This window comes from Terrapene carolina, unplaced genomic scaffold (assembly GCF_002925995.2).
Source record: "Terrapene carolina triunguis isolate 2854851 unplaced genomic scaffold, T_m_triunguis-2.0 Scaffold42, whole genome shotgun sequence".
Lineage (NCBI taxonomy): Eukaryota > Metazoa > Chordata > Testudines > Emydidae > Terrapene > Terrapene triunguis.
Window position 1 is genome coordinate 30026565 of NW_020664393.1, and position 15127 is coordinate 30041691.

Below are 15127 nucleotides of genomic sequence, written 5' to 3' on the forward strand. Positions count from 1 at the left end.
ACAACTGGGGGCACGGGAGTTGTGTGCATGGAATCGAAGGCAGAATTTGGAAGCAAGGTGTTCAGAAATAAGCTGCTGTGAGAACTGAGACTTGGCAAGCAGGCCACCTTCATGAGAAAACTAGTAATCAGTCAGTCACTATTTCTGGTGTATTCTCCGGCACTGTATAGAAGCTTCTTCATTTAAATCAGTGAGTGGTTGGGGATTTTGTCACATCTCTCAAGTACTTCTATGCCCCACTTCATTACCATAATTGCTGAGCACCTCACAGTCTTTAGCTAGCTTCGCAACACTCCTGTGAGATAGGTAATTCACATAGGCCTTGGCTACACTGGCGGTGTACAGCGCTGCAACTTGCTGCGCTCAGGGGTGTGAAAAAACACCCCCGAGCGCAGCGAGTACAGCGCTGTAAAGCACCAGTGTAATCAGAGCCTGCAGCGCTGCACGCTCGCTCGCAGCGCTGCAAGCTATTCCCCTCGGAGAGGTGAAGTACATGCAGCGCTGCGAGAGCTCTCTCGCAGCACTGGCAGCATGACTACACTCGCGCTTCACAGCGCTGCCGTGGCAGCACTGTGAAGTCCCAAGTGTAGCCAAGGCCATAGTCTAAGGCAGGGGTGGGCAACCTTTCAGACGTGGTGAGCCGAGTCTTCATTTATTCACTCTAATTTAAGGTTTCACCTGCCAGTAATACATTTTAACGTTTTTAGGTCTCTTTCTATAAGTCTATAATATATAACTAAACTATTGTTGTATGTAAAGTAAATAAGGTTTTTAAAATGTTTAAGAAGCTTCATTTAAAATTAAATTAAAATGCAGAGCCCCCCCGGACCGGTGGCCAGGACCCGGGCAGTGCGAGTGGCACTGAAAATCAGCTCGTGTGCCACCTTCGGCACGCGTGCCATAGGTTGCCTACCCCTGGTCTAAGGGCTAGTCTACACTGGCAATGCTAAAGCGCTGCTACAGCAGCGCTTTACCGTACCTTGTGGGGTCACGGCGCAGCGCTGGGAGAGAGCTCTCCCAGTGCTCTAAAAAACCCACCTCCACAAGGGGCGCAGCTCCCAGCGCTGGTGCAGTTTACACTGGAGCTTTACAGCGTTGAAACTTGCTGCACTCGGGGTGGGTGGGGGGTTCACACCCAAGCCAGAAAATTGCAGCGCTGTAAATTGCCAGTGTAGACAAGCCATAAGTCACAATAAATCTGTGGCAGCACAGGGAATTGAATCCAGCTTCCCCTGAGTCATAGAAGATTAGGGTTGGAAGAGACCTCAGGAGGTCATCTAGTCCAACTGTAATCCCCAGGTCATTTTCTGCAGAACTGCCGCTTAGCCAGTCGGTTGCCAGCCTGTAGCGGTGCATGGGATTCTTCCTTCCTAAGTGCAGGACTCTGCACTTGTTCTTGTTGAACTTCATCAGATTTCTTTTGGCCCAACCCTCCAATTTGTCTAGGTCACTCTGGACCCTATCCCTACCCTCCAGCGTATCTACCTCTGCCCCCAGCTTAGTGTCATAGAGTTCCAGACTAGTGCCCTAGCCATTGGCCTTCTAGTCTTTATAAAGCAGTGTTGGTCAAACTTTTTGGCCCAAGGGCCACATCTTGGTATGGAAATTGTATGGTGGGCCATGAATGCTCATGAAATTGGGGTTGGGGAATGGGGGGGTGAGGGCTCTGGGGTAGGGCCAGAAATGAGTTCAGGGTGCAGGGGGAGGCTCTGGGCTGGGGTGCAGGAGAGGGATCAGGGCTGGGGCAGGGGGTTGGGGCATGAGAGGAGGTTAGGGGTGCAGGCTCCGGGCACCGCTTACCTGAAGCAGCTCCTGGAAGCAGCGGCATGTCCCCCCTCCAGCTCCTATGCGGAGGTGGGGCCAGGCGGCTCTGCGCGCTGCGCCATCCGCAGGCACCGCCCCTGCAGCTCCCATTAACCGCAGTTCCCGGCCAATGGGAGATGCGGGGGTGGCGCTTGGGGCAGCACACGGAGCCCCCTGGCTGCCCCTAAACATAGGAGCCAGAGAGGGGACATGCTGCTGCTTCCAGGAGCCTTGACAGAAGTGCGCAGAGCAGCCTCCGACCCCGTTCCCCGGCTGGAGTGCGGGAGCAGGGCAAGCCCCAGACCCCACTTCCCAATAGGAGCTTGAGGGCCGGTTTAAACAGGCTGGAAGGCCGGATGTGGCCCCAGGGGCCGTAGTTTGCTCACCCCTGTTATAAAGGATATCCAGGCCACACTGGCCTATTCTCACCAACTGAGGCTGCAATAATATAGAATAAAAGTTTATTATTTATTACACATTATTACTTTGTATTATTATAGCACCTAGAGATGCCAGCAGAGATGGGAACCCCATTGGGCTAGGCACTGTACATATAGATAGTGAGAGACAGTCCTACCCTGAACAGTTTACAGATTAAGTAATACACACAACCTCAATCTGTAGTGGGTTCTGGACCCTTATAAACCTCGTACAAGCCCCTGGGCCGGACAAAGCTGCAATATTTGCTTTTTCATATGTTTGTTTGCATTTGCTCACATTTAATCTTTTTAAAAACTACAATAAGTTTGAAGGAAATGTCAATCTCAGTTTTTAAGTGAGGTACAGCTATGATATACTTTATTACATACTACTATTTTGAGTTGTTAATATCAGAGTAAAATATTTGTGATGCAGACTATCCCACTGCTGGATGGCTGGAGGTTAGAAGAGACCTAGGAGTTTCTTCATATTACCTAGGATTGTGCAGCTTACCTTTTCTCATCTCTTGTGGCAACTGAGAGGGGTGAGTCTCCTCTGAAGAGCTGACAGAGCGCTGGATACCAGGGATCGTTAGGCAAGCCTGCTCACTCACTGCTTTCATACTTGAAAGGAAATGCCATTTCAGACTTCTCCTCCTACCCACAGGCACGGACATCCTGGTTAATTCCAAGGACTGGTAATCAATCCCTAAGATACTTCTTGAAATTTAAGCAATTTTTTTTTTTGCTTAAAAGACACAATCTTTTTAACATGGAGGGAAGGGGAAAAGAGAAAGGCCTAGAGCCAGAAATGTCCTGCAAAGTCCAGAGCTAACTGTTTTTTGTTAGAGAATATTTATGTCCTTCCAAGACTTATATGGTAAAACAACTAAGTGGACTGGCATACAGGAAATCATTGTTGGCATTCAGTTCCTCTCACATGCGTCTCTGTAGCACTATTAATTCTGTATTATGTTCCATGGATAATGAATATTTTAAGCTACGTTTACCTATTAGAAGTGTGAGTTGCAGCATTCTAAAATTAATTGCAATCCCCCAAAACAACTTTATAAATATATTCTCCATTCCCAGCATTTAGTTTTTGCAGTAAGTAAGTGATCTACCTCTATGTTTTCAAACAGGCAAAAAGACACATTTGTGCTATTGTTTTGACATCAGTGAATTCAGGCTTATGACAGAGGACTGGCAACTACACTCAGTTTCCCAAGAAGCCAAGCACAGATAAAAGAGCAGTCACTCCAAAGCTGTTCCACATGTGGCCTAGAAATGTAGTTCTGCTCTGAAAGATGCGTGTAAAAATGGCACTGGGGATTGTGCGTTTGTCTCATATTTACAAAGTAAAAAGATGTTTTTTCTCCTAAATGCCAGCCCTTCAATCTCAACCTAGAGGCAGAGTAAAGCTGGGTTCTCTCTCATGCCTGCCCGCCAGTATTAAAGTCAAATCAGTCCTTCAGTGATGCCCATACAAACTCATTGTCTCGCTGGGTTGTACAGGTGTAACTGACAGGAAATTAATACACAACTCTGTTGACGGTGCATAAGAAGAAACAGACTCCAGGTCCCGCAGCCTTAGCTCTGTTGACTCTGCAGGGCTAACAGGAGTAGAGCGCTTATTTTTGTCACTAAAATGAGCAAGTTTGTTGAGTGAAGGTGCCATTCTGTGGTATCACTTTTCTGAGTAATAACAATTAATCAAGTACAACCAAACATTCAATCTTCCCATCCTACCGTGTTCTGGGGTAACCATTTCTCACTCTATATGCTGGGCATAAGTTAACGGCTTCTGGAAAATAAATAAATAAACAAACAAACAAAAACAATCCTAAAGGTTCATCTAAATTGCAAGTTAACTTTTCCTCCTGATCAGATTGGAAGCCAGCCCTCCCAACCGAGTTACCTTCCAAAGTTAATTTTAAAATTTGAGGCGCAGGGGGTTGTATCTTAACATTACCCTCAGCCCATTAAAGAGTTACTATAAGGCAAGTATTTATAAATTCTTTCCATAATCAGGAATGTTTCCAGCTGGCTGAAATCACATAAGAAAGGCAGCACCAGCCACTGCAGAGCTGGGGACAAATCCAAGTCCTACTGAAGACAATAAGCAGAGAGTTACTGGGCTCTTGGCTTTCTAGTTCTCACTAGCATCTCATGCTCCTCAACAGGGCGATATGTTCCTCCTTAGTCAACACCTTTGATAGAAGGGATGTTTTTTCAGCGATGCTTTTTAATAGGTCCTTGGTTGACTGATATCCCCATCATCATTTTATTTTAACTTAAGAGAAGCAAGACACACTGATGAGCTACTTAGACTCCTGGTCACTCTACAAAAGCTCCTGGGTATGCTGACTTCAGATTAAACTGATGACATAAGTCATAGAATGGTTTTTGGCTTTAGGTGTAGCATATCCATCGGTGTACTGTCTAATGACTTATACCCTCCTTCGTGAAGGCATTTTAACAAAGCCATTTTCTGGTTCCTCCTCATGAAGTACAGCTCAAGCTTGAGTTCTGAAATGTACTCTTCCCAAAGGTATTTCCCTCTGGTAAGGGTCTGCCAGTCCTAGAGTGCTTTATGTGCTCTGTCCTTTGCTGATTGTTCTTCACAAATTTCAGCAGGTTAACAATGGCGGCTGGTGTAATTCCAGGAATGCGACTGACTGCTCCGATCTGTAGACAGAAACAGTAACAGATCAACTGGAGAATACCCAAGTCTCTGAAGCTTTCCAATAAGCCTTATTCCAGCCATCGATATCCAACTCCAAATAGAGACTAGACACCCGTACAAAGAGTCCCTTGGACAGATATGGAAGCATTTTGGTGCTTAGATGGGATTCCATCACTGTTCCATCCCCATCCCTGACCCAGTGCCTCACCGTCTGGGGGCGGTTGGAATCTAGTTTCTCTCGCACTTCCTGGGACAACGATGCATCAATGGCAAAGTAATCTAGGTCCTCTGGCAGCTGGAGAGCTTCATCTCGACGTACTTCCTCTATTTCCTGCTGCTGGCTGGCTACATGCCACTCATAAACAGCTGCAGTGGGAGTTGTGGGGGGCACAGAGAAAATAATAATAAAGATACAATACATTTACAGCACAGGTGCTCTTGCCCCCAGAACTAGGACTTCTAGGTGGGATTTTCAAAAGTACCTAAGAGAATTAAGCCTCTAACTACCAGGGACTAGGGAGCTTAACACCTGTAGGTGCTTTGGAAAGTTTCACCAACTCAGCTTGCAATGGGAATGAATAAACACAGACAATGCTCCTCTTCCTCGAGGAGAGCCTGGTCCTCTGGGGCAGCTTGCAAGCCATTGGTGGAGTGGTATGGTGGGAAAAAACAGGACAGAATGAACAATGAGACAATTCCTCTCGCATCCCAAGAGTAGGAGAATAGGGGCCTCTCCAGGAGAGGGTTGGGGGCCAGAGATGAATGGGTCTATGCTCTGGTGACAATTCTTTCCCCACTCAAGTCCATGCAGAGATGTCTGGGATTTCTGCTCTGTGCTCCTTCACCACTGAATGAGCTCTAAAGCCATTGAGCAGATCTGGTTACAGAGGACTAGCAGACTCCTATACCTTCTATTTTCAGCCTCTCTGCCAGTTCTCTCCATTCAGCAAACTTTCTCAGGGGCTCTGGGATAGCTCTTGCCAAAAGCTCCATGGTGACCTCTGGATATTGAAGGATGTCAAGGGCACTGTGAAAACAAGAACATGGTAGCAAGGCCAGCGAATTACCCAGAACAGGTTAACAGCTGTTCCTAGTGAGATCCGCTGAATTTAGCTTTGGCAAGGTCAGTTCAGAGATGAATGATCACAGAACCTATCCCCTTTTGCTGCCACCACCAGATGAGTAAGGGAGAGCAGCTCTTTGTTGAGAGGAGGGCACATTTGGGTAGGCAAATAGGGAGAAGGTGGCTAGATAATGGCATCTGAGGAACCTTGAAACTGGAAAGTACCTCGCAAGGGAGTTTTCAGGTATTGACCTGTAAAACAACAAAAAGGAAGGTAAAGAGAGGGGAGACGAGGAGAGATGGAGGGACTAGGGCCACCGTGACCAAGAACTGCTACCATCTGGCCTAGCTGAAATGAGTTGGTGGTCTCAGTCTAGTTCCTAGGCCCACATTGTCCAACCATCACCTCCCTTGTCAGCAGTCTCAGTAGAGGCTCCAAGGGCTGACCAGTGCTAAAGAGTGGAGTGCCTTCACATAACCAGGGAGACAGTCGCTCCAGCGCAGGGCTGAGGCACATTGCATAGAAAGTGCTACTTTGCCGCAGCCAGTGCTATACCGCTTCCGTGGCTAAAGACAGGCTGTCTGTCTGCCACTACACCACCTCCCAGAATTAGATTTACTAACTGAGTTTTAGAAAGCAGAGGAGAGAAAAGCAAAGGCCTCTTCTGCAGAAGTACACACTGGACAGACAAGAAAGGATCAGCTGTAGCCTTTACCTGGCAAGGGAGCTTCGACTGTTGCTTATGGAAGCCTCTGGAATCAGCCTGGACCATTTGGTGGCGGCGAACTGAAGAGATTTTAGCACTGCTATTGCCTCCTCTAAAGTAGCCTTCATCTGAGATGTCTGTGCATATCGCTGTTGGGACACACAGCCAGCTTCCTCAAAACCTTCATAGAGAGAGTGTGCGTGAGCGGGAGAGGGTGCACAAACAGGGCTGTGAACATCACCAGGAGAAGCAACTGCCTACCTCGGAGGGTGAGCCTGCTGTCTGCGTTGTCAGGCCGTAGAGACATGCGGAATTCCACTCGGCTGGTGAACATGCGGTATGGTTCGTTGGTGCCCAGGGTGGTGAGGTCATCAATCAAGACTCCGATGTAGCCCTCTGTGCGGCTAATGATAAAAGGGGGCTTGCCACTGACACGCAGGCCAGCGTTGATCCCAGCAATCACTCCCTGCCAGAGAGCAAAATGGTCACAGGAGCTGCTGCGAAGCCAGCACAATGGTGCTTCCCTGATCCACACATGTGGCCAAATATAAGCCACTAGATCTGTGTAGCACACTCCGTGTCACATGAGGTGTGTGACGGTCTGTGATGCTTTAACAGCCCTAGTGGTTTTATTCCCACACTGGGAAAAAAGAGGCTCTCCGCATCCCTTCCAGAGCTCTGAGGATCCCCCCCCCTTCTTCTCCCCCAACTGAAAGCAGTGTGTCATGGTGACTATCTTTCAACCTGAATGCTAGGCCAGACTGCTTGAAGCTAGTCATCATTGCTACTTAATCAATTCAGAGGGGCTAACTGGTGAGCGACGTGATCCTACCTGTCTGTATGTCTGTCTGTCCGTCCCCTGAGAAGAATTCTTTTTCTGCAGATCTTCCAGATTAGTTAGTCCTTGTTACCAATAATCACACCTGGCACCAGGGAACTAGCCTCTTGGGCTGACATTAGGATTCCTTGGTATTTTTAAAAACTAAGTTGTAGGAAAGCTGTTCCTGAGAATAGCAGGGCCTTTGCTGCTGAATGCTCTGACGGCCACGTGCGCATAATCCCAGATCATATCCACAACTCAGGCAGTGCCCAGCTGGGAACAGCACTGGGATCACGTGCAGGAGGAAGGAGAAGAGCGACAAGGCAGCCACTGTCTGACACAGTAATATATGGTTTGCAGTGCTGTTCAGTACCACTAGATTAGATTGTTTTTTTACTGTCACTGCTTCTCCACTCATAGTGCTGCAGTTGCTGATTGGGGTTAGAGTTCTAAGACATCTTCAGTCAATGTAGCCATTGGAGACTTTTCACATGTGCTTCCAGTCATGCCCATCAGGAGTGCAGTCTCCACACTGCCCATTTGGCTGTGTCTACACTAACTAATATTTTTATCTATTTATTTTATATTATTTATTTATTATTTATTTTAACAGACTTTGTAGCTGTAATGAATCACTGACGCGACTCCAGCAGTGGTAATCAAGGATGCAGGCGAGCTGTGAGTAGTGTTGGATGACACAGTGGCAAAGCTGTTCCCTGTCTGCACTACACTGTTACTGCTATTGGGGGCTGCACTGGAGGTGAATTACATCTACCAGGCTTGCTAGTTCAGAGAAGGCCTTTCAGGTTATATCCATTCCCCTTCTGAGTGTGGAACATTCACTCCCAGATCTGCTCACCTGGGCTGCAGCTTCTTCATAGCCCGTGGTGCCATTTATCTGTCCTGCAAAGAAGAGTCGCTGAACAAGACGGGACTCAAGGGAAGCACTGAGCTGACGGGGGTCCAGAAAGTCATACTGAACCCCATAGCCTATTACAAGCAAACCAGACAGACAAAAATCAGTCATCCATCAGGGGAAGAAATTCAAACACCCCTGCCTCATTCCACAGAATAAAGGTGTCAGAATTCCCACTGAGAGCCCAGCATGATACAACACCCCCCCACACCCCCCCAAGTGCAACGGCATGTAGGTTTTTTCACACCCTCAGCCTCTGGGTACAATAGGGGTCATATTTCCAGATGCCTTTACATTACATCTACATTGCAGACTCCCCTCCACCCCCTTCAATGGAAAGCTGGTCTGGAAAGGGCCAGCTTACACTGGTTGGAGTGATCTGGCCCTCACTCACCTGGCTGCACCATCTTGGCTTTCTCCAAGCCACAGATGCACGCAATCACCTGCTCCTGGAGCTCCGGCGGCAGAGTCATTGACATCCCTTGGGGGTAGATGATGTTGGAATCCAGACCCTCAGGCTCCAGCCACAGCTGATGAATGCGGTTTGGAAAGCGCAGAACTTTGGATTCAAGCGAGGGACAGTATCTGCAACAGGGAATATCCATCAGGACAAGAGTGCTGACCTGGAGAGAAGCAATCTCTGACAACAGCCCTCCCAGAAGCTACAAAAGGGAGACCCAGAGGGCTTCAGATACACAGTCAGATCACTACACACAGATCTCTCCAGGATGCGCATACTCACCGGGGCCCTCTTGTTGTCTCCCGTACATGGTTGTTCAGGTGAAGGTTATCGTGGATGATTTGCTCCACTTTGGCATTGGTGAGAGTCCGGTAGCATGAGAGCTGATCTTCTGGCTGACAGAGGTCAAGAATCACTTGGATTTGATCCAACAATAATACTTTGCACTTATTTAGCACTTTTTATCTAAAGACCTCAAAAGGCTCTACAAACATTATCTAACATTCATAATAGCACTGAAAGGGGGATAGCGTTGTCATCCCCACTGCACAGATGTTCAGTGATGTTAAATAACAAGCTGAAGAGTGAGTCAGTGGCAGAGAGTAGTAAAACCTTGGGAGCCTTGAAACCATGTTCTCTGCTCTAATCAATACACTACCTACCCAATTACAGCACAGATATCCCAAGGAAGGTGACGGATATGGGGTGGAGGTTCGTGGCCTTAGCCTTCCTAGCTAAGAGCTGATGCCTCAGAGAAGCTGAATTCTGAGCCATCAAGGTGAGGTAACTCAAAACCCTCTGATTGCATGGGTCAAACACTGACAAGACCACTTCCTCAGCCAGCAGACCCCACCCACACACTGCCTTGATGGTACTGATCACAGCAATATAGGGATCACTGAGAGCACTCTCCCAGCTCACCCCAACAGCATGTGTATTGTCAGCATTCAATCCCACCTTGATCCACACAACCTCACTGAGGAAGCTGAATGGCACAGGAGGGTTGTCAGCCGTGTGTCTCTCCAGAACACTGAAGTCAATAGAGTCTTTGGCCAGTCGAGGTGGGGTCCCAGTCTTCAGCCTTCCCACAGCAAATCCCAGTTTCTCCAAGGTCTGAGCCAGTCCAATGGAGGGCTGATCCCCTAATCGCCCAGCGGGATGCATCTTTAATCCGATGAAGACCATCCCCCTCAGAAACGTGCCTGTAGTCAGGATGACACTCCCAGCGTGGACTCTGCTTCCATCCCCTGGAATACAATCAATGTATAGAAATAAGCACATTTCATATTAACAAGCCCTTGATGTTTCTGGTGCTGTTACCTAGCACCAGTCCACATTCTCCACTGAATTTCCGTGTGCCTCTTGTCAATACAGAGAAAACTAATGGAGACACAAAACCAGGTGCAATTTAACCTTCCCAGTACTCTGTCTCATCCTCATCTGAGGGGACAAGAGCGAGTGCCAGTGACCAGAGCAAAGGCCAATTGTTACCCGAAATTGGGCCAGCTAGTAAGTTTAGGGAGGACTAATGACCCACCAGAGTTTGGCAGAAAGCAGCACGTTTATTATACTGATAGCTAAGCTCAAAGGAAGGGGGAGGGGTTACACTCACACTCGCATACTCACGCTCCCAGGACAGGCACGGCACTGGAGATGTCAGGATCCTTGAAGATAAGTGCCCCACAGTGCAGCGATGGACGGTGCGATTGAGAGAAGTCTTCCCGAGGCACAATGAAATGCAACGCAGCGAACCACTGGCCAGGCGGTCCCAGGCGAAGGGCCTTCACGGGAGGTACAACCTTGTGAGTGCCCCCTTGAGCACATGGCCCCTTCCCCTTTTAAGGACCTGCTCCTCATCGCCTGCGACTAGAGATGACTTGGCCGCATCTGGTTGGTCACACTCCACCTCGGGCAGTGTCCATGCACTGGGTGTGTGATCGTTGCCTAATCAGAGTCCCAGACACCTTATCTACCTAGAAGCTCTTCTGATCTTCCAGCTGTTCAACCAGCCCATTCATCCCACAAGCATTCCAGGAGGGAGAGGGAGGGGGAAAGCCACTTCACAGGTATTCAGAGAGGGAGAGGAGACAAAAGGGGGGGGGGGGGGACTATAACAGACCTTTTGAGTATACAGATTATACATAGCATAGTTATACAGAGCATACAGATCACTGCTGCTCCTACAACACAATAAGTTGCGGACCCACATTTCAATGACGTGTGACAATGAAATGAAAGAGACCCTTTCCTTCCCCACCAAGAACTAATGACAGAGACAGCTGGAGGGTCCTTGAGTGTTTAGAATTTCTTTCTGATAGGAAGAATTAAGATTTTATCTACAGATTTTAGGTCCTCATCAGTAAAGTGACAGAGGAAACACAAGAACTTACAAACATGAAACAGTTAAAGTAAAAGGCCTCATCAGTGCAAAGCTGCTTATTTTCGTGTTACTATAGAGAAAGGTGTTGGTCTGGCAGCAATGGTGGCTGAAGTTCTTCTACTGAGATAGGATAACAACCAGATAACCACAAAATAAGCATTACGAACAATTTCTTCTACACTTCTCTCATGCCTGATGGCTACCCTGAAAAGCCCACTTCTAGGGACCAGTTCCATGCAGTTCTCCATCTTGATGAGACTGTCAGCAAGGGAGTCAGTTGTGATGGTGATGGCTGTAATGTGGATAACACTCACTAGAAACTGCACTAAGAAAAATATACTCTTTTTCACAAGTCACACACTAGTTAGACGGAAAGGAGTTTGTATTCGGCACACCTGATTAACCCAACAAAAATCTTCTCATATAGCCTGGGACATATTCTGAACGACTGGTCTAGAGATAAACCTTTGTAAATCTGTTCCCCAAATCACCTAGTTCTCACACCCGCCACTGTGGCAGCTGGTTTGTTTCGCACATACTCAACCTAAAGCAGATTAACAAAAGACTCCTTATCCTTTTACCAGTCCCGACTTCAAGCACAAGTCAGCTTGAGGAATCAGACATGTTTACTCTCATGGTCCCACTTACGACCAAGACATAACCAACCCAGTGAAGCACCTTGAGCTTCCAGTACGTACCTAGAATGACTCCACTGACTTGGCATTTCCCAGGACGGTCTGGCTCTGGTTCCATCAGGAGAAGATCCTCCACAGATGCCTCATGAACAGTCAGCAGTGGAGTGTTAAGGATTTCTTTCTGCCACGAAAAAAGGAAGTATTGAGTGTCCATACATCACTAAGATGGGCCTACCGTCCCCTCAAAATAACATCTCAGAACCTCTTCCCCAAAACATTCAGCAACAGCCTCCCTCCTGCATACACAGAGCTTCATTTCCTTCACCCCACTGCTTTCCCACTCTGTCATCAGGTCATTTCACTGTACTTGTGATCCAACTCGCTGTCCAGGACATCCAATTACTGCACTGTTTGGGATTTATTAAATGGAAATGAAGGACTAATAGATTTTAAGTCCAGAAGAAACAACTAGATCATCTATTCAGATCTCCTGTACAACACAGGCCATACATTTTTTAGCCAGTTACCTTGCATTGAGCTCAATAACTTGTGTTTGACTAAAGTATCTTGCAGAAAGGCTTCCAGTCTTGAAGACTTAAGAGATGGAGAACCCATCATTTCCCATTCCCTAGTGGTTAATCACGTTCACTGTTAAAAAATTGTGCCTTATTTCCAATTTGAATTTGTCTGGTTTCAGTTTCCAGCCATTGATTCTTGTCATGTCTTTCCCAGCTAGATTAAAGAGCCATTTAGTACCTAGTATTTTCTCCCCACAAAGCTACTTGTACACCATAATTAAGTCGCCTCTAGATTTTTTTTTTTATAAGCTAAACAAATTGAGCTCTTTCAGTCTCACATTGTAAGACACCGTTTCCAGCCTCAAATTAGTTTTGTCTTTTCTCTGCACCGTCTCAATTTTTCAACATCCTTTAAAAAATGCGGACACCAGAACCACAGTGGGTTATTTGTTTCTCTAATTAGACCCAAGTTTTACTTCTCTCCCATTTCCCTTGACCCAGTCAAAAATTTCCCTGTCCCATTTTGCCCCATTACTTCTCTTCTCCCCCGCCATGTCATTCTCACCTGCATGTTTTCTTTATAGAGTTTCCTATCAATCTGGGCTCGGAGACCCCACACAGCAGGCCCCTTACACCGGTTTAGCACCTTGTAATGAATTCCAGACTGATCACAGATCCGAGCGCACAGCCCATCCAGGGCATCTACCTCTCTCATGAGATGCCCCTTTCCAATGCCACCGAAGGAAGGGTTACATGACATTTGCCCTAGATAAAACACAAGAGAGCCTTTTATCATCAGCTAGTGGCAGCCTTACATTTTCTGAACCCTAGCATTTATTACTACTGTTTAACAAGAAGGTAGCTCAAGGCCACAATACCAGAACTGGCCATTAGACCAGGGATCTTGGCTCCTAGCCTCATACTCATTCTATACGTCTATGCTGCTTCTGAGACATCACAGAAACTACTAAAAGGTTAGTTACATATCGCTGTGTGGCCACAGAATCCACTGGGTTCTGCCACACATGCAAAGCTGCTAGGGGAAACAGACTGTGTGTGCCACAAGTATGGCGGTGAAGCTCAGCTGTTTCTCATATACATCATAGAAAGACAATGTAGTCACTGAAGCTTCAAGCCAAGGACAGTGTTTCAATGACAGCTAGCTAGACAGGCACTCAACCTGAGCTCTGGTCTACACTACAGATTTACATTGGTATGACTGTGTCGCTCAGGGGTGTGAAAAATCCACACCCCATGTGCAAAGTTTGTTATACCAACCCCTCCCCCCGCCCGACTGGTGTAGACAGCGCTGTCAGTGGAAAGCTTCTCTTGTTGATATAACTGCCGCCTCTTGAGGAGGTAAATGAAACTACACTGATGGTAGAGCTCTCTTCCGTCAGAGTAAGAGCGTCTTCACATTAGCATTACAGGAGCACAGCTGCATCAGTGCAGAGTTTTAAGTGTAGACCTGCCTGCTCCTAAGACAGAAGTAATTCTAGTTGAGTGAAGGACATAAGGGGGACATCTTAGAGCAAGGAGAGGCATCGACCTTTTGTGATTATGGCCACATCTACATTATGGGTGCTACAGCACTGTAGCTATGCAATTATAGCAGTATACAGTAGATACATCCTAGAGACTGATGAAAGGTTTTTTTCCAGTGCTTTACGAACTCCACCTCCCAAGCAGTGGCAGCTAGTTTTTGGAAGCATTCTTCCTTCCACCTTGGAGCGTCTGGGGAAAGGGCGAGGGGGGCATAGATCAGCCTAGCTACTGCACTCGGGCTGTGAATTTTCCACCCCCAAGCGATGCAGCTATGTCGATCTAAGTTTTACGTGTAAACCAGGCCTAGGGCTTGTAATGGACGAGTCCTGCTGGACCCTAGATGTGTCCAGCTGTCCCACAGCACCGGTGGCCAGGAATGCTCTCCCCGGCTCGGTGGCCGTGACCTTTTAGGCGCCCTACGATCAGCCGGGGGCTGCGAGTCTCTGCGCCGGGCGCTGCCCGGGAGCCCACGCGACGCACAGAGGGGGTCACAGCGCAGCGGGAGCGGCTGACGGGCTCCGGAGGACGCGGTTACCGATGGTGTCGGCCTTGTGCGTGACGAGCAGCGTCCGGACCCCGCTCCGAGCCGCCGCTGCCGCCGCCTCCGTCCCGGCGTGGCCCCCGCCGATAACGAGGACATCCCAGCGAGGCGCGGTGCCGTCGCTCCCCGCGCGCCGGCGCCAGGGCATCGGGACGGGCGGCAGCGCGCGGCGGCGGCGGATCAGGAACATGGGGGCGGCTCTGAGACCTCGGGGGCTTCCCCGCAGTCACGGCGCGGGCCCGGGGTCAGCGGAAGAATGAACCGCGGACCCGGCATTCCACGCGCCCCCTGGGCGCCGCCATGTCTGCGGTCTCCTGACCCCGCCCCTGGAAGGTCGCCGACAACGAGAGGGCGGAGCACGAAGTCAGCACCATCGCGGCGGCCGAGGCGCAGCAAGCGCGTCCCGTCTGCACTGGAGGACTGAGGGGATAGGCCCCGCGGCCTCCCCCGCCCGCGGAATTTCCGAGGCTGCGAGTCACGTGCCCGGCCCCGCCTGCGTGCGGCGCCGGGGAGGGAGAAGAGCCGAGCCCCGCCCCTCCCAGGCAGTGGCCGCCCTGCTGGCCGTGAGTGACGTCAGTGGCTGGTGTTTGTCGCTGGCCCGTCACGATTTCCCAGTCTGAGGCCCAGGGGTGGC

General features: G+C 48.8%; 1 protein-coding gene across 1 annotated transcript; it reads right to left on the reverse strand.

The window, feature by feature from the left end:
• Positions 1-2283: 2283 nt before the first annotated feature.
• MTO1 (mitochondrial tRNA translation optimization 1) lies at positions 2284-14726 on the reverse strand. The gene is made up of 12 exons (XM_024193874.3): positions 14488-14726; positions 12973-13172; positions 11953-12070; positions 9832-10121; positions 9157-9269; positions 8809-8999; positions 8358-8488; positions 6940-7144; positions 6688-6859; positions 5817-5935; positions 5117-5274; positions 2284-4910 (listed from the first exon to the last, which is right to left on the reverse strand). Exons 1-12 carry the CDS (start codon positions 14681-14683, stop codon positions 4725-4727), a joined length of 2079 nt encoding a protein of 692 aa, XP_024049642.1. The 5' UTR covers positions 14684-14726; the 3' UTR covers positions 2284-4724.
• Between the last annotated feature and the right edge of the window lie 401 nt (positions 14727-15127).